This window comes from Microchirus variegatus, assembly GCF_963457635.1.
Source record: "Microchirus variegatus genome assembly, chromosome: 16".
Classification (NCBI taxonomy): Eukaryota; Metazoa; Chordata; class Actinopteri; order Pleuronectiformes; family Soleidae; genus Microchirus; species Microchirus variegatus.
In genome coordinates, this window is record NC_139817.1 from 21,544,770 (window position 1) to 21,568,274 (window position 23,505).

Sequence of the window (23,505 nt, forward strand, 5' to 3'; positions counted from 1 at the left end):
AAGAGCAGGCACGGCGCTATGTTCACTAAATGTCGGTGTGGTGGGGGGGGGGGTGTTGATTCATCTGTCAGACTTGTTGAAATGGAGCATGGCTCACGTCTGAGTCAGATCACGTCTGGACAAAACACAGGGGTACATTTTTATAACAAAGTATATTCAAGTAAATGGACTGTCACTGAGGATTTAATAGATCTAATTTTACGTATTTACGTATACATAACACATTTCAACATTGTGATCGAGAAATGACTTACTATGCTTTTATATTCAAATTGGTCTTCATGCTCAAAGCAGATCTCTAGTTTCCTGCAAAAGTATTACAAACATCTCCATGGGTGTTGGGTGTTTGTTTTTTTTAGTTCACATTGCATTCTACGGACATGAGAAATATATTTTTTTTAATAATTTTTTGGAAACTCGAGATCTCGACTTTGAAACTCGAGATTAACATTTTTTTTTTCGTCACTTTTTTTTTTCTCATGTCACTTCGGGGGCTCCGTAGCATTCTGCCACTGATCTCACTGGCTACCCCCCCCCCCCCCCCCCCAAAAAAAAAATTATGTCTTGCCAAAGGATTATGGTGTTTACTGAAAAGATTAAACAGTTAACATATAAACTAGGGCTGTCAAGATTAACGCATTAACGCAGGATGATTGATTTGTGGAATTAACGCACTTGCTCACTTTCCTCGCGCTACGAGTAGACGTGCAGTTTATGAACAGGCAAGGCGGCGGGCAACTGCTTGGGTCCCCGAGCCGATAGAGGGGCTCCCGACCATGCTCCCGACACTCGGAGCCTAAATGCATCAGTGACCAGCTGCATCCCTGTCTCCCTTGGTTGATTTGCAATGGAATCTCGGTCGGAAACCCCCCTAACGGGGCCCCACGTCTCCTCACGTTAACCTGTGTGAAGCTCAATCAGGAAGTTAGAAGAGGAAATAAAACGAGAGGATGAAGAAAAAAGAAAGAAAGACTCACAGTTGTAAGTGGCGCTGCTGGCGCAGATAATGATATAATCATAACATTAACAGTCACTGTCTAACTAACGGGGACACAGACAGCAGCTAACATTAGCGTCAGAATGCTAGCTGATGCTAACGCTAACTAGTAGAAGCAGTGCTTCTCCTGCTCTGGGTTTAGTACCACAAGAAAACTATTTAACTTCTATACTTTATATTTTGTTTATAATGTGAGTTATTTACAGCAATGTGTAGTTTTTTAAAACGTTTTTTCAAAGTTATTTATAGTATTTAATTTATTTATATTGTCTTATAATGTGGGTTCTTTACAATGTAATGTTTATTTTTCTTTGCTAAGTTTGTATAGGTTTTTACAAGTTATTTACAGTATTGTATTGTTCTTTTCATTTATATTTTCACATACTTTATTTATCTCTCCTTTCCTACAACAATATAAAGAGAAAATTATAATTTTTCTGGCATATTTACGAATGGTAATTAATCGTGATTAATCGTGATTAATCCACAGCTACCCTGTGATTAATCTGATTAAAAGTGTTAATCTTTTGACAGCCCTAATATAAACATGACAAGAGAAAGCAGCAGCTGATTCTCTGTGTTCAACACAATTTGATTTGCATCACTGCATGTGTAATCTGTGACATCCAAACCCCAGAAAAACAGCTTGAAAATTCACTGGAGGTTTGTGCTTCAGGAATGCCCAGGCTCAGGAATGCCACTGTAATCTAGTGCAGGTATGGAAAGCATTAAAATTGACTGGAAATAATGTTTTTTTTTTTTGATGTGATCTCAGACTTTGGTCCTGGAATCAGGCTTTTGTTTACTTGTTGCTTTTGTCCTTCACAGTATTTCTCCTGTATTTGTGCACTGTGTTTGTGCTGTTCATTTCAATTAGATGTTTAGTGAGTAAAGGCTAGGGTATAAGGGTAAAGTAGAGGCATGTTTGAGTTAGTGTGATACATAAAGCATGTATCACACTAACTTGCCTGTCTAATATTTGTCCCGTTAGTGCAGCATATTCATTTATGTTAGTGGGTTTCTTTCCTTTGCAGTAGCCACAGGGGGATCCTGTGTACAATTCACAACACAGTAAGAGCAATTAAAGATGCCGTCTGTTATGTAGGTTGCATTTACTTAATGTTACACATGCATCACATTTTGACATTATAGCAGGGGAAAAACACTACATTTAATGATGTCAGTGGGAATTTTCAAGTCTCCTGAGAAGCCATATGATTTTAACAGTCAGCCAAAATTAATAAAACTGAATAAATATAGCCATCTGTGGGTTAGGGTTCTCAATCATCATTGTCATAGGCGAATGGACTTATTTGAGTAAAGATGGAGCCTTTCACCTCTCACCCAAGAGGCTTCTTAAGTTCTTAAGTGAAGAAACATTGTCAACTTAACCCTTTAACACCGAATGTATTGCAGACAACACGTTTTCACAAGAGCACTTTGCATTACCGTAATTACACAACGGTTTGTGCTGTCGGAAAAATTCCAACAGTTTCTGAAAGCTGAGAAGTTCACTTGTGTTGTTGCAGGAAGCCAGAATATCCAGAAAAATAATTCAGCCATAATTTAATTAAATCTTCAAATGTGATTTTCCTACAGTGACAAGTGAAAATGTCACTGTCCCCTGACTGTCATGACTGCCACCTTTTTTTTTGCATTAACTAAGGGATTTGTTGGTTTTATTATGTTTTGTCGTAAAAGAGTCTGTTAACATGTGTTTGTTTACTGTTTACTCGTGTCTCTGTATGCCGTCTGAAATGTCCTTCTTAAGTAAAACATAAGACAGCAGCAGGATCATGCGACACCATTAGCAGCCATTACGCAGCTCTGAATCAACTGTACATGTATCATGCATGAGCCCGTACAGGTTCAGCTCCTGACAAGCACAGCACTTGGCCTACATGCACATGCACATGCGTGGCTGTAGCTGCAGTAGATTGCATGTCTCAGAGAACTCTCCAGTTGACAATGCAAATTGCATCCGTGGCACGCCTCATGACTGTTGATTGAATGTAATTAAGTTTTCCCCCTCTGCAATGAAAGGATTTTTGTTTCTCCCATCTGTGCACACTTGGTGGGAATGAGCGGAGAAATGAGACTCTTTGTGTGTGTGTGATCGGGAGCGTATAAGAATGCATGTTTGCAAGAATAACAATCCCATATTTTTTTCACATCACATCACATGTTCACTTATTATTATACAATGTTATTGTTCTGTTATAGTGGCTAAAATGGCAGCTTCTTTTAGCCGTGTATTCCAGGACATACCATAGTGCCACAGGCAGTCTCATCACATGAATAATGCATGGGCTATTGCTAACAAAAATGTTGGGCGTGAATGCTGTGCTCTGATCTAATCACATCGCCTCCCTGGGATTTAAACGTTGTTTTTTTGTTTTTTGTTTTTTGTTTTTTTTGCATCGTAGGGGAATGAGTTTCAGGATTTCCTTCAGGAGAACAAACACTTGAACCTCCAGTTGTACAACAGTAACCACAAGGCATCCGAATATGAAAAGGTAAGAGGCAAATAATGGCTTAGTTTTAACTTTTTTCACTCTATGATGTATATTTACCACACAGTGCTATTGATTCTAAGCTCTCATCTGTCTTCTTGTTAAATATAAAACATAGTGTGACTCCATGGATGTCAGTCAGTCCAATACAGTAGTCCAGACTAAAATGACGTAATGACGTCGTGCAACAAACAGACGTCTCTGGGTTCATGACCAGATTACTGTTGGAAAGTTTAATATGAATAATTATACATTTTTCCTTAAAAGTAAGAGACGGCGCACCACTGAACAACTTTTAGATGACTCTCATTTATCAGATACAAATAACAAATTAATATGCAAAATATTAATTCTCTAAATTTGAAAGGCTTCTTGTAATTACCCTTGTTACAGTCAGACAAACATAAAAGACAGAGAACAGTACTTTAGATAAATAAGATCAAATATTTATTAAAGTATTATAGTTGTTTACAACAGATCAACAAACATTAATCCTTTATCTAATCTAACTAAAAGGGTGTGTGCATGGGACTAGCTATGTGTGCAGGAGTGTGTGTGTGTGTGTATCAAACAAAGTCCTCTATCCTCCCTTTGTGATCGTGCTCCGTGCGGGGCAGCGGCGATAAGACAAACAGTGAGAGAGTAAACAGTTGCCACAAGCACTTTCTTCAGGTGGGAGTCACCCACCGATTATATCGGCTCCTCCGAGTGGCCGAGCTCACCTGTGATTTCCACCAATGGGGGCGAGTCGCCTGCTGCTGATGTCACGCATCGCAGTGGCTTCTGGTACATGTGTCCATCATAAACCCGCAGTTCTACAGGTCGCGAATAGCCTACTGCTCTCTTCATATTGGTGAAATGTGATTATGTAGACAATAGCCTACTGGTAACAAACAATGTTTGTTAATTGCTATATTAAGTGTCATAGCCTAGCATGTAGGACGTGTATCGCAGCACTTCACTGTTTCCAAGCGCCACCCCATGTCTAATTGTATGGATAGGTGCATAGGTCTCACTTTGGTGATAGTCACGCCAGGAATACACTATCCGTAATCCAATTCTCTCTGGATTTCCAATCTCATCTCATCTGCGAATCTGCGGAACACCCTAGCGCTATTTAGCCTACCTATCTTGCGGAGTGGTTCGATGTTCGACTAATATTTGAATAGTTTCCAGCGAATATCAATGTTCAGTGTGTATATGTGCTGGATGGTGTGCGTAACCTTATGAAAAGTGCGTGTTTTATGGAGTTGCAGATGTTGACTTGTTAAGCGGAGATTTTGCTTTAGACGTTGTCGTGGTCTTAGCATGCTAAGCGGAGATTTAGCTTTATTCACTTTTTATGTTGCATTACTATTTAATTCAGGGATGACATTCATATTGCGTAATGTAATGCCCATACTCATTGGATATGAAATAATTGCATGCAATATAGTATATCAGCTAATTGGGTTCATGTTAATGTAATTTTAGTGCAGCATACTGCTTAAAGTGCACATTCTCATGAACCAAAAAATAATTTTCTTTTTCTTAAAATAACTATTTCTGTACATCCATGTTTTACCCAATATACATTAACACTACACAACAGTACACCTTCACACACAGCCTCATTTGGCCATAACTGAAACATCTTCTTCAGCTCCCACTATAGAAAGACAGACTTCCTACCGGCACTGCACTAGTTACCATAACACAGTGGTGTGTGGTAGAGACTCACTGAGATGATGGTGCTGTTTCTGTCTGGTCTTACATTAAGACTGAATCAGATGACTTCACAGGTCATGCTATAAGAATGCTGTATTCCCAGCATATCAGTGGAATTCTATTAAGTGTCCCCACTTTCCATCTTAGGCCCAAGACCTCACAAGCCGTCAGAGCTGATACCACATAGTCAATAGATCAACAAACGAAGGGCAAAGGGCACTCTCTCTATGGAAAGGAATGCAATTTCCTGAAGGAGATGATTGGCAGGTGGTTCCTGCTGGAGTTGAAGAAGAGTGAAATGCTGGTTATTGATGTTTTATTGGTACTGGCACGGCTGTCCTGCACAGTTAACACACGATCAGATATAAGAGCAGCACTGTGCATGTTCTGACCCTATCATGTCTGAATAACTTGTGCTTGATTTAAGTTATAATATAGTCTTATCCACGCAGATGTGGTTTCCTGTAAGGAGGCTGCTCAGACCTGGACTCACGAGTTTGTTTGTGTTTTGCTTTGTTGCTGAAACGCCCTCCTCTGTGGGTCATTAGTCATTCATAGCTGCTGCGAGGAAGGGGCTTTACCACATTACGACTGCAGGAACCCATCATTCCATGGTTGATTAGAGGCCTTTAAGAAGTGGATTGGAAAGCCCCGCTGTTTCAGAGACAATGCAACACATCTCTGGGAAACTATTATGAAGAAATGTGGAGAATGTGGAAATGTAACTGGATGAATAACAATAACAGTAATAGTTCTTAGGTATTGTTTGTAATAGCAATATAAACCTCATTGCTGTTGAATTTATGTACAGTAGGAATAAAATGTGCAATTGCTTCATTCAATTGAATGCTCAGTGGTTGGTTAACAATGAAGCATGAATAATTTATTAATATGTTTGGTCTACAGCTGCTGGAGTCAGTGAAATGTGTTACATTTATATGCTATTATCACCAAAAGCAGCCTTCTCCACTGTCTGGGCTGTAATAGTTTTTATCTGTTTTAAAATGCTTGGAGGGCTTTAAAGCAAACCATTTTTATGTCCTCTGGTGCTTAACTTCAAAACATGAATACACACCAAAAAAATAGCAACAGCAGAACTACTAAATTCACTACTAAATTCAAACCTAAGCAAGTGCTTTGCAGTCATAAAGTACGTTATTCTCAGTGTATCAGAGACGCACTGATCCACCTCTGTGCTGATGAACCAGGAGACTTTGAAGTCTTCTTATATGGGATTACACAAACGTAAATGAGTGTCTCAAAATGTCTAATATTTATTTTCAAAATGCAGACTTTTTGATGTTTTTTTTGGGATTTTAGCAAATATGTTAAACTTTTCTTTACCAAGTACCACCTGAGAAATCTCACCGTTATATAGTGGTGTAAATAGACTCACAGGAGGCAGATATATTTAATAGAATATTTAATATTTTATTCCCAGTAAGATAATTTGCTCTCTGTGAAATTAAATGAAGATGGAGCGAGAGATAAAGGTGACTCTAATTATTATTATTTCAGAGAAGCTCACGTGCCACTGTGTGTTACAGGTGCCACAGTTTGAGAACCATGAATCTAGATAATAATGGTGGCACAGATGTCAAGATACCCTGTGGTATTTCTGACGAGTGCGTGGGGTGGCCATTTTGATTTGTATCTTTTACAAAATAATCTATGCAAGAGCACAAAGGTGACATGATACTCTTCCCTAATATTAGCGTACAACATTGTATTAATGAGATAAGATAAGATAGTCCAAGGTTAGTCCCACACTGGGGAAATGTACATTGTCACAGCAGCAAAGACAGTAACGATAATAAATAATAAACATGCATTTTCAAGAAAGTACACTATATAAAGATATTAACAGTAAGACTATAATAAGTTGTACCCCTATAGACACGTTTTCCAGAATAATTGCTCAGTTACATTCCAAAGAGAGTACAGTTTAGCTGACACGGATATAAACAAAACACAGTGCTTTTGCTTTCTTTAGTTATAAATGTGCACAATAGCATCACATAATCATAATAATAATCATACAATATCAATCCAAAGGAAAAATGAAATACAGAATGATAAAATACCAACATATACACTATTAAAGCATTCAGCAGTGATCAAACAGGGCAGTGTGATTCACTCAAAACATCTACAACCAGTTATTCAAATTTAATTTCAAACATTCTATAAGATTCAGATTGTTTTTGTAAATGAATTACTTCATCACTCAATCTCAAACACCACTTTACTGTTTTCTTGTTGTGTGTGTCCACAGGTGAAGTCTGAGTATGCCCAGCTCAAAGAGACCCTTGGTGCTGTGACGCAGGAGAGAGATTTTGCCCTGTGGGAGAGGAACCAGCTCCGAGGCAAACTGGAGAACCTAGAGCAGGTGCTCAAGGTGAGGATGCTGGCTCCAAGGGCAGACACGACCTGTCAGTACTGAGGGCATTTCTAGTTGTAGTTGTCTGCTAATCCTGGTTTAAAACAGGTGATTTTATGGAGTTTATCTATTTCCCAGTATACCTTCTTCTCCCACCTGTGCTACACTGCCTCCACCTGGTTGTCCTCCTCACACTGTCTAACATCCCCAGTGTCGTGTTGGGAGTTCTGACCATGCAGGAGCTGTGAAAGAGTAGACGTTTGGACCAGTCTGCCTCTCCTTTCCTCTCATGTTGTCCTTTTCTCCCTAACCTTTCTTTTCCCGCCTTCTCCCTGTCCTCTGTTCCCCTGCTAGATTTCTAATGTATCACTGCTGTGTCCTTCTCTAAGGGAACAGTCCTATTATTCAGTCCCATTCTGAATGCTTTCTGTCAACCTCAGTGGCTGTGCTGCTTATCTCTCCATTATCTGTGGGCTGCTTACCAGACATACAAAAAAAAATCACCTGGTTACATGAGCACAGCACTGTGGAATGGAATCTTTGCATGAAACAGGATGATGAGTTTGGCTTTGTGACAACAGGAGGGGAAGGAAGAGGAGATAGATAGACTGGGTCACCCGTCATGATGATAATGCCACCCACAAATGTTTTGTTTTTGTTTTGTTTTCCTCCCCTTTTTCCTTTGTCAGGATGAGTCTGTTGATCTCATCCTGTATCATGATGAATATTAAGAATTTATTTTATAAATGGATGTTGGACCTTATTTTTTGGACCTGACTGCTGGAACACCCACACACAAACAATACAAACAACAATAACAAAAACAACAATCAAACAGTATGACAAAAAAAACATAGGTACAGATCAACAATACATATTTACCTATTATTTATCCATTCATACATATAAAAAGAGGTGGGAAAAGTACTAAAATACTGTACTCAAGTAAAAGTACCAATACTTTGATGAAATATTACTCAAGTAGAAGTAAAAGTAGTCATCTGAAAATGTACTCAAGTAGAAGTAAAAAGTAGTTCATTTGTTACTTAGTTACTTCGCGTGGAGTGTGAGGGTAGTAGAAATATGACAAGGGGTCAGAAATTCAAAAACACAGGATTACACAATTTTCCCCCGTAGGTCTGCTGAATTTGTATTTTTACTCAGTAACGGATAGGATTTATAAAGTAACTAAGTACAATACTTGAGTCAATACGTACTCAAGTAAAATACAAAATCCTGATTTTAAATTGTACTTAAGAAATACAAAATACACAAAAAAAGTATTCAATACAGTAACTTGAGTAAATGTATTTCGTTACTTTCCACCTCTGCATATAAGCATACACACATATCCATACTACCTGCACATATAAACCCGCAGATATGAATATACTTACCTCTACATATGTACGCTATTTGTAAATGTAATTTAATAGAAGATGATGTTAATTATAACATTCAGACCACAGCACCACTGAAACCAAACTAAATCTACCTTCTACCTACATAGTGAACCTTTCATTTGTGTGATACTGCAGCCAAAGTATGTCTCTAAGTTAACATGTGTGTAATTTATATCTGTAGCTATAGGTATGGTGCGTGTTAATCTTAGAATATGAGAATGTATGTCTGTGTGTAAGTACTGTATGTGTGTGCACCCCATGTTGAGGGTGAGCCAGGTGTGCCAAGAGCCAACCACCTAGACCAAAGGCAGCAGGGCCGAACCATTCCCGCCCCACTAGGTTATGGAAGAGACAATTGGGTACCAGACAATTCAAAATTCAAACAAAATGTATTCTTAGAGACAGCTGATATTCTCTCTAAGCTAATATGATCTAGAGTATAGTAAGAAGTAAATTTAGGACACCAAGCACACACAGTGAGGGAGAAGCTGTAACAGGCTGTTGGAACCATTCTGAAAGGTCCTCACATATCCCATGCCAGAACCTATTGACAGGTGGGCAGTTCCACATAGCGTGCATGTAGCTATCAGGAATGTTTTTAGTGCAGTGTTCACAGGTGTCAGAATCCCTCAGCCCCATTCTGAACATTCCTTGTCCTGTGTAATGAACTCTGTGTGGAATTTTGTATTGGACAAGTTGAAGATTTTGATTTTTAGTCATTTTAAATGTATTTACACATACATCTGTCCAAAAGTCTCAGTCTGGTCTGATGGAATAAATGGATAAATCCATTTCCCATTTCAATGATGGTAGCGATAAAGATATCTCTAAGTGAGTAACTTTTGATAGTATTTTGAAAGTTCTAGGCTGGTATGACAAGTTTGATGACATTACCTAGTTTAGTCCTTGATTTTCTACTGGCGTGGAAATTTGCTCATTTGCTCATTTGCTTCTTTCACCCTACAGTGTGGCAACTATTCACATATAATGAGAGCAGTGATGTGACTGGATGACATTGTACGATAAAGAGCCTCACGTTCAGTCCCTTGTATTGTATGGCTGCTTTTGTTGTTGTGGATGACCACAGACAAGTGAGCACGCTATGGAGTTTGCTTGCCCTTTTCATGTAACGTAAAACCCTGTATTGATCATGGAAAGACAACATCGCTGAGGACAGCTTTTCAAAGAGTCCTAGTTACTAGACTTCTAATGGGTATCGTGTTACTTAAAGGGGGCAGCACACCTAATTGGATTGATGTTAGTTGTTTTTTGTTTTCTTCACACAGCACACAGCACCTCTAGTCCTCATGCATAAGCACCTTTGTGCCAAATTGATCCGATCTCTTCTCCGGATCATTGGACATAAACTTTTCTCACATGGCTTTTTGCTGTGGTGCTTTTTATATCTTTCTTGTTGTCAAGGGTTTTAAAGATCAGTACACTGTTAATCAGCCTCTGTTTGACCCTGTTCCAACCTGGTGTTAACACCAAGGGCTGAGTGGTCCATTCCCGGCCAGGTGCTCTAATTACAGGTCTGTACACTTCCACTGTGTCCTGAATGCGTCCTCAGATCTGATCTCAGAAACCACCATTTGGAGCTGGTTTGAGGACACATGGTCTCATTCTGAAGACAACCTCAAGTAGCTGTTTCACAGTTTGTTTTTACTCTAATTATAGCATACATTAATCCATTTTAACCCTTAGAAGACAGAGCTTTTAGGCTGCTTTTTTTCCATTACTATGTTTAAACGTACAGTATATTACAGAGGCCATGAGTCTTATAGCCTATCCTTTTTCAGCACAACCTATAGACAATCTGACCTACTATATACTAAAAAGTACTCAAAAATGTTTAAAATCCAATTGAATTTGTGAAATTTGGAAAAATGTCACAGTTCAAAATGACGATGTCCAGGATGTTCTTATAATAATGTATAAATAATATAATATATAAACATCCATCGTCCCCCCTCCCTGTCTGATGTTTACTCATGTGTGGCCCTTTGCTCAGTCAGACAGTTGTTTCCTCTTTTCCTCTCTTCCTTCAACGATGGTTTTCTCTACTTTTTCATGCCATAATGAACTGCATTGATCTCATAGCCCTGATCTTGCAGGTAACAGACGGTAAGGGGAGTGGATACAGCCTCCATTCTCCTCACAATAAGACATTAGCCATGATACTGTAAAACTCCTGCATAGTTCTGCTTTAACTCTGATCGCCACTTCATTTTTTCTCTCTCTCCCTCTGTCACTTGCGAGCACATACGCACACACACACACACAGAGTCATTAAAAACAGAATTATGTTCGTGCAAACAGTAATGACATCAGTGTGTATTTGAATGAAGTGCGGGGAAGCCCAGATCTGATTACATGTGGTCACAGGAGACACTTGGAGGAGACATTTTAATGTGGTGTGAACAGTTGCACTGAGCAGTGTCTGGCATGATTGGATCAGTTAGTCCGTTTTATAACATTAGAAAAAAAGAAATGATTTTGTAAGTCCGACTAAAACTTGTAAAATACATAAAAACAGTGTCAAGGTACTGCGGCATCTAAAACTTCACTTGGACCAGAGATGGACTCAAGTTGGCCTGGGTGCTCTGCACATGCACCACAGTTCCCACCCCTAGAATAATAGCCAGAAAATAACAGAACAGCTAGAACCGTAGCTCAACATGACTGATGTCTGAGGACGGATGTGAATACCAGGTCTGAACGGGGCCTTTGTGTGATGTATGTGCACATTCCTGTGTGGCGTAGACAACCGGAGATGTATTTTCTTGTGTGCTCAGTACCATCGGATTCTAGTTCCACTAACAGCCGCCCTCTCTCTGCTCCCCCTCTCCTCTGCAATCCTCCCCATGGCTCTCCACCCCTGCACCCCCTGTGGACAGCATATGCGAGAGGCTGCAGAGCGGAGGCAGCAGCTAGAGTTGGAGCATGAGCAGGCCTTGGCTGTACTCAATGCAAAACAGCAGGAGATTGACCTTCTTCAGCAGGTAAGCAAACACATGGTACCTGACGCTCACAGCACCAGAGGGTTGTTTTTTTTTTCTTCCCAGTCTGTGCCTGTGTCATGGGTCAAAGAGGGTTTTTGTTGAGTGCTGGTGTGATACATGAAGGTGAAAGTCAGCTCAAAGACTATATTTTTAAATAGCAGAGCCCATAATAGTTCTCTCTCTGCAAGCACTCACTCCTCCCAACATTTTCATCTGCAGAGTTCTCCTGCTGCATCCTCTTAGCCCCATCCTTCAGCTGTCAATCACTCTCCAAACCCTGAGTGCTCCCCATTTGAAGAGCACTGCCATTGTTTGTCACAAGCGACCAAATCAAGCATCCAAACCCCAGAGGAGTTATGACACTTTTTAGAGGCTTGCTTAAACAGAAATTGGTGGCCCAGGTCCATCTGATGGTTGATCCTCCTCCTCCTCCTCCTCCTCCTGGAACTGACTGTTATTTCAAAGCCCAGCAAAGGCTGAGATTGCTGATAGTGTGAATGTGATAGGAATTGTCACAGTGCCTTCTGTGGAAACTGTGTGTATCACAGTGTTGCTCTAACATCACAGTCAGCCTTTCACAGGCATTCTCAGCTTTTTTTTCTCTCTCATTAACAGAAGCTCATTACTGCCTTATCTTGTTTCAGACACCCGGTGCTCTCTGCTCTCTCTCCTAAATGAATTGCCTCTGCAAAGCACATTTATGAAATTCTTAGGGCTACAGATGCTCCCATGTTCTGTTCCCTCAACAGACGTTGCTTGTTCCCACAAGAGAAATGGGATGTGTTATGCAATGTTTCTACACAGTCCAACGCTTCTATAAAACCTAGTCCATATTCTTGTTCGATCCTCCAGCCTCCTTTCTTTATTATTGATGCAACATAATTATACATTTGTTTAAAATGATGTTTGTTTCGGTCACTTTTTTGCGAGGGTCAGTTAAGTTAATTATTAGGTTCAGTTGACTACAACTGGTACCGTGCAGTAATTCACTGTTTGGTTTGTGGTTGTGTTAAATTGCACTGGTATTCAGGTTTTATTGTTATTATTATTATTATTTTGTATAGGCCACATAATCCACATCTCTGCATGCTGCACTGTTGTTCAATGGTACGATTAATTCCAGGGAACAACATGATTATGGAGTTGAAATAAAAAACTCTTCAAAACAGTCTCAGTACAAACTAATCATTATAAATTAGATGATTTATTATTGTATTAGTTTTAGATCGGTGTGACTAATAAACTGTGTGTACTGTAGCTGTAGACATTTTGTATGGTTTTTAATTGTTGTAATTATACAATAGTTTTAATTATTTGATGACATCTCTGCAGCTACCATCATGCCAACATACAGTTTTGGGTTTTTACACGTAAATTAAAAAGCTGGTTTTACTTCACTTAAAGTTTCATAATTCAGAGCAGAATCTTCCTTTTACTGACGCTGGGGGGCGAAAAGGCAGGGTCACATTCACACCTACGGTGACTGTACCCCCAAATCTGCATGTTTTTGGACCGTGGCTCTATGCAGAAAGAGCCTTTGTTCCAACCAGGTCACAAACCCATACTGCAAAGGCAAGAGTGATAACCACCTGTGTAGATTTTGCCTGTGTAGATTGAGACGCGTAAACGGACAAACTTCTCCCTTTCCTCCCTGACTTTTCTCACATGCAGTGCACAATGGTGAAAGCAAAGTATCGTTAGCTGCTTGTGGTTTTGTAATAAAATTGACTACTGCTAAAATCAGTAGCGTTGACAGAGGTGGTGGCTTTCATTTCAGTTGTTTTCACCCCTTTGTGTTAATGAGTGTTAAAGGTCTTTGTGATTTGTTTATAAAGACGTATTTATTGGTATTTAAACTGAAACAGTGCACCTTGTGTTTCAGGCTCAAGTTGAAGCTAAAAAGGAACATGAAGGCGCTGTCCACTTGTTAGAGGTGAGCATCTGGACTCGGGGGTTTATTGTTTGTTTAGTGTACTGTTTATTCCTAAAGACTGTTCTTACTCCTCTTGACCTTTTACCTAAATCTTTATGCTCCTTTCTCTCTCTATTTTTAAATATAAATCCCAGGATAAGTGCATAGTTTTATTCTCACATTGCTGAATATCAACTCTTATTTTCTTTCTTCAGAAAAGACAGGCTGTCGTGTAGTTAATGTGTCTATTGTCCTTGTAGTGCGTGAGTCACAAACAGCCCCTGATTTCATGTGTTTTTTAAGATGAGGATGAGTGATCACATGTGTAATTGTGCTTTATTTCTTCCCTGCATCTCTGTTCATTATATGGGTGTGTGTTTATGCTAATACAGAACCACTTGGACAGCATGCAGGTATTTCAGAATTGCTTTTATTTATTCACTTGATTTTGTCCCCACATGTTTACTCTGGATACTTAACACACATTATCCTGTCTTTAAATAGATAAATAAAAGAGGTGGACAAAAAGTAAAATACATGAAACAATGAATGAACTCATTTAATCTGTGGTCATCACATTTTGGTTTTCAGAACAATTTAGTGCTGCTTCAGATCGTCCTTTCACGATCAAAGCAAAATTCACAAGTGGAGGGATTTTTAATGAAGAGCAGGAAGTGGAGGTCGCTTCACAACTGATGAAAGTAATACTATGTTCATATGTTTCCGAAAAAGGATCCATTTCTTTTTAAAAAATAAATGCCGTGGGCTTTAATGACTGACCTCAAGTCCACACAATCAAAGCCCATCATCACATTGAGATATAAAATATAACATTTAGAAATAAAAGTCTTCAACTTATTGTGTTTATTGACACGTGTTAACCTGTTAACAGTGTAGTAGAACTGCAACTAAAGTCTGTGTATTGCAGGTCTTTGTGTTATTTGTCATATTTGTATATTGATCATATTGCATATATTATGCTGTGTCGTGCATACAGTAGGCAGGGATCCAAGGATCACATTGGGTGATGAATGTGATCCTTTTCCCTTGTAGCACTGCATGCATGTTCTCTAGCATGTGTTTTTAAACCCTGTACCTGGCATACAGCTGATAATTCTGATCTCAAGTTACTAATTCTGTCTCACAAATGTTCTTTGTCACCTGTTTGCTAACAGCATGTTTTTAATCCAGCCACAACTCGTCTGCATGACATGGACTCAGTGCCTTAGCAGAACAGTGCAGTGTTCTGTTGCAGCAGTGCCATAAAATTCCACAGCACCATCAGTGTCTCTAGGCTGTAGCTCGTGGAATTTTACATTTTTCCTGCTCAAACTAGATGTGTATCAGTGTTAGCTTGTTTCCTGCGCTTAGAGCATGGCTGATGATACTTGAGACGTTTTTTTTTTTTTATTGTCAACATCTCCTATGAAAACATCATTACCAACAATAGTTGGCAACTTCCACTGTGGAAGGATAAATCTTTAAAAACACACATATGCATTTTTAAAGTTTTTTAAAAGTTGCAACAAAGTTGCTATTGGACTTTTCAAGGTATAATTTGACAATAATTTAAAGAACAAAATATCATCAGATTCATCCTCTAAGAGACTGTGAAGTTAAAGTGTGAAGCAAACTTCCTGAAAGCAAGATGCTGATGCTGTAGCTGTGCATGTGGTCTGTTATTTCTTCACTTGATCAGAGAGATGTTTTCAGTCCCACAGTGGAGTTTCATGCTTTGTTCTTTTTGTGATTTGACGGTTGAGGTAGAAACTAGTATATGTAGAGAATCACACCTGCTGTACACGTGTGTGTAATCTGTTGTGCTTCATTTGTTTCTCTGTCTTTGCCTTTTTCCTCATCTGCCCACATATCACTCTTTTCTCTCTCTCTCTCCCTCTCTTTCCTCCCTCGATGGTGTTCCTTCCTCATTATCATCAGGCCAAAGTCCGCGAGCTGGAGGAGAAATGTCGGAACCAGAGTGAGCAGTTCAACCTCCTGTCCAAAGAGCTGGAGAAGTTCCGGCTCCAGGCGGGAAAGTTCGACATCCTCAGCACTGAACCTTTAACTCTATGTGACTCTCCTGGGTCGCCCAACAAATCCCTGTCCCAGCTCCTCAATGGACTGGCTGCCCCCATAGGAAAAGGTGTGTGTAGCATTTTACTGAAGCTCATTTTTTTTATTCTCATATAGTGTATTTGTATTTAACCATCAGTGTTTTGAAAATATTAATATCGATACATCCCGGGTGCTGCGTGGTGTATGGGTTCATATTTTCAGATCTCATTTTACGCCTGACACCAACAAATTAACTTTGCTTGATGCAGCCACTTCTTGCCAAAGTGCTGTGCTGTTGGAAAATGCATCGTCCTCTCTGTCATGAAAGAGATGCCAACTATATAACTCCGCTCGGCACATATCACATGTCGCTTCTCTCACAGCGAGGTGAGAGAATCGCAGCTGAATTTAGACGTGTTACAGGTGTGGCCTCTGACTTTAATCAGCACAATGAGCACAAGCTGCTAATGGAACAATCAACCACGGAGATAAACAGTCTCTAACTGACAGACCTGTGCAAATGCTTCACTAATTACTGTTGTGTTCATGTCATGCATTGAGTTTGGAGATCAAAGAATTTATCGACACGAATGACTGAGTGGTAACTGATACCGATTTAGTAAAGTAACTGTTATGTAACGTGCATAATGTGTCATGTAAACGTTCACTGGTGTCTTCCTGATTTGAGGATCTGATGAGAGACATTGTGTTTGTTCCCCAGGCAATGATGCTCCCACAAGCAGATCTTTGATATCGGAGTTCATCCGACCGCTCCAGATCAGCGGAGACAAACCCGAGCTCCTCTCTGTCAAGCCAACATTCCTCACTCGCACTCGAGCCAGCAGCCCAGCGCGGGGGCTCCTCTCTGAGGTCTGTTTCTTAAGCCACATGTCTCCTGTTTTATCACAACTCTCTTTGACCGTCCAAAAATGTTGTCCTGCACTAAAGTAGATAATCCTTTCTTTTTTTGCAATTCACGCAAATCCAATCTTTTTATTAGGTTTGTCAGGTGACAACACTGAACTTGAGAGTGTGTATCTTAACACTTTGAACCTCAACTCTCTGATGTTTCTACTTTTTAATCTGAGTAATGTGTTTGGGCTGAACGAGAGAAAAACTGTGCACACTGACTTCATTGACATAATGTTTTTAGGATACTAGAAATTATTCTAAACACTATGTTCTGACTCGATTTTGTAAATACTTGCATGTACGTGTTTGCCTGATTTAGATGGACAAAGAGCTGCGCTCAACCACCAGGTCCAAACCAAGATTTACAGGGAAGGTTCGACTGTGTGTTGCTCGGTACAGGTACGTATACACAGCAGAGGTGCAGCTTGTGAACAGGCAAGGCAGGCAACTGCTCGGGGCCCGAGCCGATAGGGGGCCCCCGACACTTGGAGCCCGAGGGCTGTTTTTGCTGAAATGTGCAGTGAACAGCCAGGTGATTTGAGTAGGAAATCTCCCTAAAGGGGCCCCACCTCACTTTAACCTCTGTGAAGTTATCGTTGTGCAAGTTGAAAATTAACAGGATTATTTGCATTATCATATTATCATATCTTTTTTACTCAGTTGTTTTTTTCAGTTATATACAATATTTTATTGTTCTATATATTTATATTGTTTTATAATGTGGGTTCTATACATAATTTACGTAATGTATTTTAAATTTTTTAAGTTTATATAGTTTTTTAAAAGCTATTTACAGTATTTTATTGTTCTTTATATTTATATTTTCACATACTTTTTAATTACAAGGTTTTTCCATGTTATTTCATTCATTTAGAATTTTTTTTTTTTTTTTAACTAACATTTTTCATTGGTGTCAGATTATTTATAACATAATGGTGATGAACACTGGTTGCAAGAAAGGGCCCCCTGGGAATTTTTGCTTAGGGCCCCTACAGACTCTAGAACCGCCTCTGATACACAGCACATGTTTCGTTATTCACTGAGACAAACAAGCTGGCCTGATCCCCAACATTGATAATGATAACGTGGTAATGTTGTTTTGAAGCATGTCTGAGAAGCTTTTAACAAAAATGAATCTCTGTAACACGTCAATTAGGACAATTATTCTATGCCACCATAACATACCAATCACCTTTGGTCGTGCCGGCCGCAGCCGTTCCTCCCTCAGCAGAGATCCCATTTAGAAATGTGACTGATTAGGTAGATTTTTGTGGGCCAGAGAGAAATCAGTGCTAACTGAGCTTTGCATCAGTACCAACACACTCCTGTGGAAAGTGTCCCTCTGAATGGGGTTTCAGCCTCTCAGATATTAGCTTGCAGAGCACAAAACTTAGCTGCTTAACATTCTCTCAGTTAGAATGGTGGTGTTCTGAAAGCTGCTTGACATTTCAGGGGCAGCTATCCTTGTATTTCATTCAGTTCAGCTACATGTTTTCAGCTGGAATGAAGTCAAGAATGATTTGTTTTCATCTTTTTTTTTGTAAATGAGGCTTATTTTAAGTATGAGATTCCATATCTACTCCTCTTTTGTGATTATTTATCATCTAATTGCTGAACAAATTAATTGCAGAATTGCATCGTAATCAAACTGCAAGATGTTTCTCACCCCATTTATTAATAATAAATAATTCATTAAGCAGATTAGAAGTCTTCTTTCTTTGGAAGTGTTCCAGTGGATTCACTGTATTTCCAAACTGTCAACTGAAGCTCTCTGTTCACATTACAAGACCTTTAAGACCAAAGTGACACACTGTAAATGTCCAAAGAGAGGTGGCCAAAAATCCTTTAAATTCCTCCTAACAGTCGAGCGAAGCAGCTGCTTACAGCCCCAGACAAATGTTGCTAAGATGATTTGCCTTCTCTCACGAGGCTTCTCTGCTCTTAAAGATGATTCAGTGTTTCTATCTCAAAAGAAAATTACCTGTCAGCATAAAAATAATTGGACTCCTCATAGCATGTGGAAAAAAAATGTGACACTGAGCCAGACATTTCAGCCTACTCTGTCTTCAGCTCTGGTCTATTTGTTAAAAAAAATGAAGAATAAGAAACAAACTCCATACATTTTAATGCAGCATTCATCAAATCTGTCTCTTTGTCACATTTACTGTATAACACTGAACACTGTAAAATAGATTATATACAAGTACAATTGTAAAACATGTATTAGATATAACACTTGAATTGTTAATGTATTATATTTTACTTGCTATAGTTACAATCCTTATGATGGGCCTAATGAGCATCCTGAGGCAGAGCTCCCCCTGGTGGCAGGGAAATACCTCTACGTTTACGGGACAATGGACGAGGATGGCTTTTATGAAGGTCTGAACTGAGTTGTCAAGTCATTGTTTTATGTTGTGCTTTTAACGGTCCTGAATATTACCTGTTACTTACTTACTCTTGCTTGTTCTTGTCTCTCAGGAGAGCTGCTGGATGGACAGCGGGGCCTCGTCCCATCCAATTTTGTGGATTTTGTCAAAGATGAGGAGACATCCTCCGTCCAGCACAGGGACACAGTGGCTAAACAACCTGGCTACCTCAACCACAGTAGCCTGGGGTCTCAGAGACTGGGGGTCGGCACAGGAACAGGAACAAGCATAAGCAGCCTGCTGTCTGACAGTAAACTAGACTGTCTGAGTACGAGCAGATTGGGCATTGACTTATTGGGTTCTTCCAGCAATGGGACGGGAACCCTGGACGTCAACATTGACGAGGTTGGTGAAGACATTGTGCCTTATCCCCGCCGCATCACCCTGATTAAACAACTGGCCAAGAGTGTCATTATAGGTTGGGATCCTCCTGTGGTCCCACTGGGCTGGGGTTCCATCAGTGGCTACAATGTCTTGGTGGATAAGGAGGTGCGCATGAGTGTCCCCTACGGGGGCAGGACAAAGTCTCTGATTGAAAAGCTTAATCTGGCCACCAACACATGCCGCATCTCAGTGCAAAGCATCACCGAGCGGGGCCCTTCAGACGAGCTCCGGTGCACTCTGCTCGTAGGGAAGGACGTGGTGGTGGCACCTTACTACCTTCGGGTGGACAACATCACGCAGGTCTCTGCTGAGCTCTCGTGGATGCCCAGCAACAGCAACTACAGTCACACCATCTTCCTCAACGGCGCAGAGTACGACATGGTGAAGGCCGGGGGCTACAGGTACAAGTTCTTCAACCTGAAGTCGATGACAGTTTACAAGGTGAAAGTGGTGGCGCAGCCGCACCAGGTGCCTTGGCAGCTTCCAATGGATCAAAGAGAAAAGAGGGAAATCTCTGTGGAGTTCTGCACTCAGCCTGCAGGTCAGACGTTTACACCTTTATTCTTCATGTACAGGGACAGTTTTACTATTGATATTGAAGCTGATATTTGTGCTTTTCAGTGATTTACTGTGTCTCATGCAGACATTATCATTTAACATTGCTCTCCTGTTACCTCCGGTCTATTCTGTTTCAAAGCCGTCTGATATTTAACATTTTGTTTCTGCCATATGGTTCAACATTACATTTGAGACATGCATAGTATTAAAAATAGAGAGAGATCTGCAATAACGAAACACTGTAGAAGTATTTGCTGAATGAAATTACATAACACTGGGGAAAAAAAAGAGTCTCTCAAAGCCAAATTAGTGTAAATAGTCAGGATAGATCTCTGGGATTCTGCTCCCAGGAGGCTCGTTGATGCTTTGCCGTTGCCAGCATTAACTTAGGCCTCACAGCCTGGCTCTCGTTACAGCAAATCCTTTAAAGTGAGAACCGATAAGAGTGAGTCTCTCCACAGGCAGCTTCAGTTATGTCACTGTTTGTGTGTGTGTGTGTGCATGCGTGTGGGTGTGTGTGCGTGTTAAAATGTGTGTAGACAATATTTAGCCAGCACAGATAGAAATGATGTTCAGAAATGCTGCTGTGGAGGAATTTGAGGGAGGGACACACATTTAAGGGTGTGCTGAGAGATTTTTTCCTTGATTAACCAAATCTATGTTTGCAGTCTTTGGTAAACCCTAATATTCCCATGCGACAATTGAAGATTTTTGTTTCTGCTTTACATTATGTATGTAGATCATATATGTAAAACTGAAATTACAAAAATCTTTAGGAAAATTACACTGTAACATGTTTCGACCCCTCAAATTTTGCATTTGAGGCTTTCAGGGGGTCATTTGAGTGTTAATCAGGTGGATCTAACCCTCCCAGACCCCCCTATATTTTGTACAGTGCTTTTAGCCCACATCAGCTGTCATTTTTGTTTCTGACTTTTGACGACAACATGACATCTGCTTACATGATGCTGTATCACATTCTAACCTTGGGCTCCAAACGTTCATTGTCAGGGTTCTGTGAGATTCTGTGAAATCAGTCGGTTCGCGGTTAGAGTTGAAAGGTTAAAAGTCAGAGTTTATGGAAACGACTAATGAGCTGCAAAGTGTTAAAGGGAGGGAAGAGAAAGGGCACAGAGAGACTGAGAGGGGAGGACAGTGAGAGACGGATGCTGAAGTTTGAATTGACATTTTTCACTGGCAGCTGACAAGTGAACATGCTGAGGGTTCATTAAATGATCTGTCTATTGAACTTAGTAATTAGAGGCAACCGAAATAGTCTCAGTGCTGGTAGTGGTACAAGTCAATAAGGAGGACACTGTCTGGAGGCTCTATATATTAGGCCTTCATGTGCTCTTTAAACAAGCAACTTCATTTGTTGTGTGCCGAAATGTGATTAAGATTGCAATAATGTAGATTGCCGGACCCACACAGAGACTGCTGACTGCTTCTCTCTCACTGTGCGACTGCAGGGGAGCAGCAGCAGTGCACAGATGGGGATGTTGTTTAGTATGCAGGTTTTTTTATGATCTTCCATAGAATATTATTGTCTGTGAGTATTTGGCAGTATTTGTACAGTTACAGTACATACTGTACACTGATGCTTTTGTCTGCAAACATGGCTTTTTCCACCAACACAACACCTTCTGTCTATTAAAGGTAAAATCTGAATAAAAACCTCACAGTAAAGCTGCATAGAGATGAACATGAATATATATATATAAAAAAGCTGCAGAATAAACACTCCATTCAACGTTTACTGGTTCATAAATGTCCTTTGTTCAATTCAGAAATGATTCATTTTATTTTGATCTCTTGTGTGCTTTATATTATGGAACATGGCGCCTCTAGAACCTCATATACCATGGTGAAATGGTTACTGAACATAGTGTTGAGGTCAGCACATTCGTATTTGGTCAGCCTGGCAGAAAATGGATCAGAACTGTCTTTTTTTTCTCTCCTTATCTAGCGAGTCTGTTATGCCCAGGCCCCCCTCTCCCGCCCCAGGAGGTGCAGGTCCAGTGCGGTCAGACTCCTGGGTTCCTGCAGATCAGATGGAAGCCGCCACCTCTGACGCCTTCGGGAATGTCGAACGGGGCCAGCGTGATTGGCTACGCTGTGTGCACAAAGGGACAAAAGGTAGCCTGTGTCACACACATCAGAGCAAGTAATGTCTTAAGTTTTTTAATGACCTAGGCCTTGCCTTCCTCAGTGTTTACTTCAGTCAGTAGTACTACACTGCCATCTCCTGGAAGAAATGTATAATGCTGATATTTATCCTCTTTGAACAAACATTACTTATGACACAATTCAGAAAATACAGCTGTAACGTGGTGCTTCATCAAGGTAAAAAGGTATTTCCTTGTAAGCAACTTAAAGGAGCTGCAAATGCATATTTCTATGAGTTTGCATATTAACATTGTGAATTGCATATTGGTAAGGACGCTGTCATTTCTTTGTGAATACAGATAGCAGAGGTCTTGTACCCCACAGCAGACTATGTGACCGTGGAGCTAAACAGGATTCAGTGTTTGGAGGGGCGGGAAGTCATAGTAAGGACGTTATCAACACAAGGAGAGTCCCAGGACTCGCCTGTAGCCATCATTCCACACAATCTCCTGGGCTCTCCGCGCCTCTCCCATCGAACCACAGCACCCCCTCATGCCCCTATGTCTCACCCAGTGCACTCACAAACCCACCCTCCTTATCCAACGTATCCCCTGAGTCACCCGCAGCCGCAGATGCAGGCTCTGTCACGAGCCCAGCCCCATACCCTGCCCCACGCACAGCCACACTCGCAGCCTGTCTGTCATCCTCCTCCTCCTCCTCCTCCTCCTCCTCCTCCTCCTCCCCAGCCTCATTTCCAACGCCAGTCCAAGCCGTCAGTAAGTGCCAGAGAGTCTGAAACCAAAGAGCATGAGGTTGGCCTACGGACAGCCCAGCCGTGGGAGCGATCCCCATCTCCGCTGCCTCCCATGCGCGGATCCAACCTTGAGCCGCCGCACTTCCACCCACGCCGATCGCCCTCTCCTCAGAGAATCCTGCCACAGCCTCAGGGAGTCCCCATCACAAACACCATCGCCAAAGCCATGGCCAGGGAAGCTGCCCAGAGAGTGTTTGCAGAGGGTAACAGAGTACGTTCACGGGCCTTACAACAGTTCATATCAAATAATATACAGGGTGTTAAACAGTGTTCATCACAGAATCTAGCAATGACCCTGGAAACCAAATGACGCATTTGCTGCTGCATTTAGTA

General features: G+C 40.6%; 1 protein-coding gene across 1 annotated transcript in view; it reads left to right on the top strand.

The window, feature by feature from the left end:
* The window catches only part of rimbp2b (RIMS binding protein 2b), a gene marked incomplete at both ends in the record, with an annotated part of 56,917 nt that overhangs the window by 20,832 nt on the left and 12,580 nt on the right, over window positions 1–23,505 (top strand). The window contains 12 exons of the mRNA XM_083902665.1: window positions 3,424–3,513; window positions 7,493–7,615; window positions 11,898–12,002; window positions 13,885–13,935; window positions 14,307–14,327; window positions 15,853–16,057; window positions 16,691–16,839; window positions 17,201–17,280; window positions 19,154–19,263; window positions 19,363–20,235; window positions 22,237–22,388; window positions 22,718–23,383. Of these exons, the coding sequence (XP_083758791.1) occupies window positions 3,424–3,513; window positions 7,493–7,615; window positions 11,898–12,002; window positions 13,885–13,935; window positions 14,307–14,327; window positions 15,853–16,057; window positions 16,691–16,839; window positions 17,201–17,280; window positions 19,154–19,263; window positions 19,363–20,235; window positions 22,237–22,388; window positions 22,718–23,383 (2,625 nt within the window). The remainder of the gene's footprint in view (window positions 1–3,423; window positions 3,514–7,492; window positions 7,616–11,897; window positions 12,003–13,884; window positions 13,936–14,306; window positions 14,328–15,852; window positions 16,058–16,690; window positions 16,840–17,200; window positions 17,281–19,153; window positions 19,264–19,362; window positions 20,236–22,236; window positions 22,389–22,717; window positions 23,384–23,505) is intronic.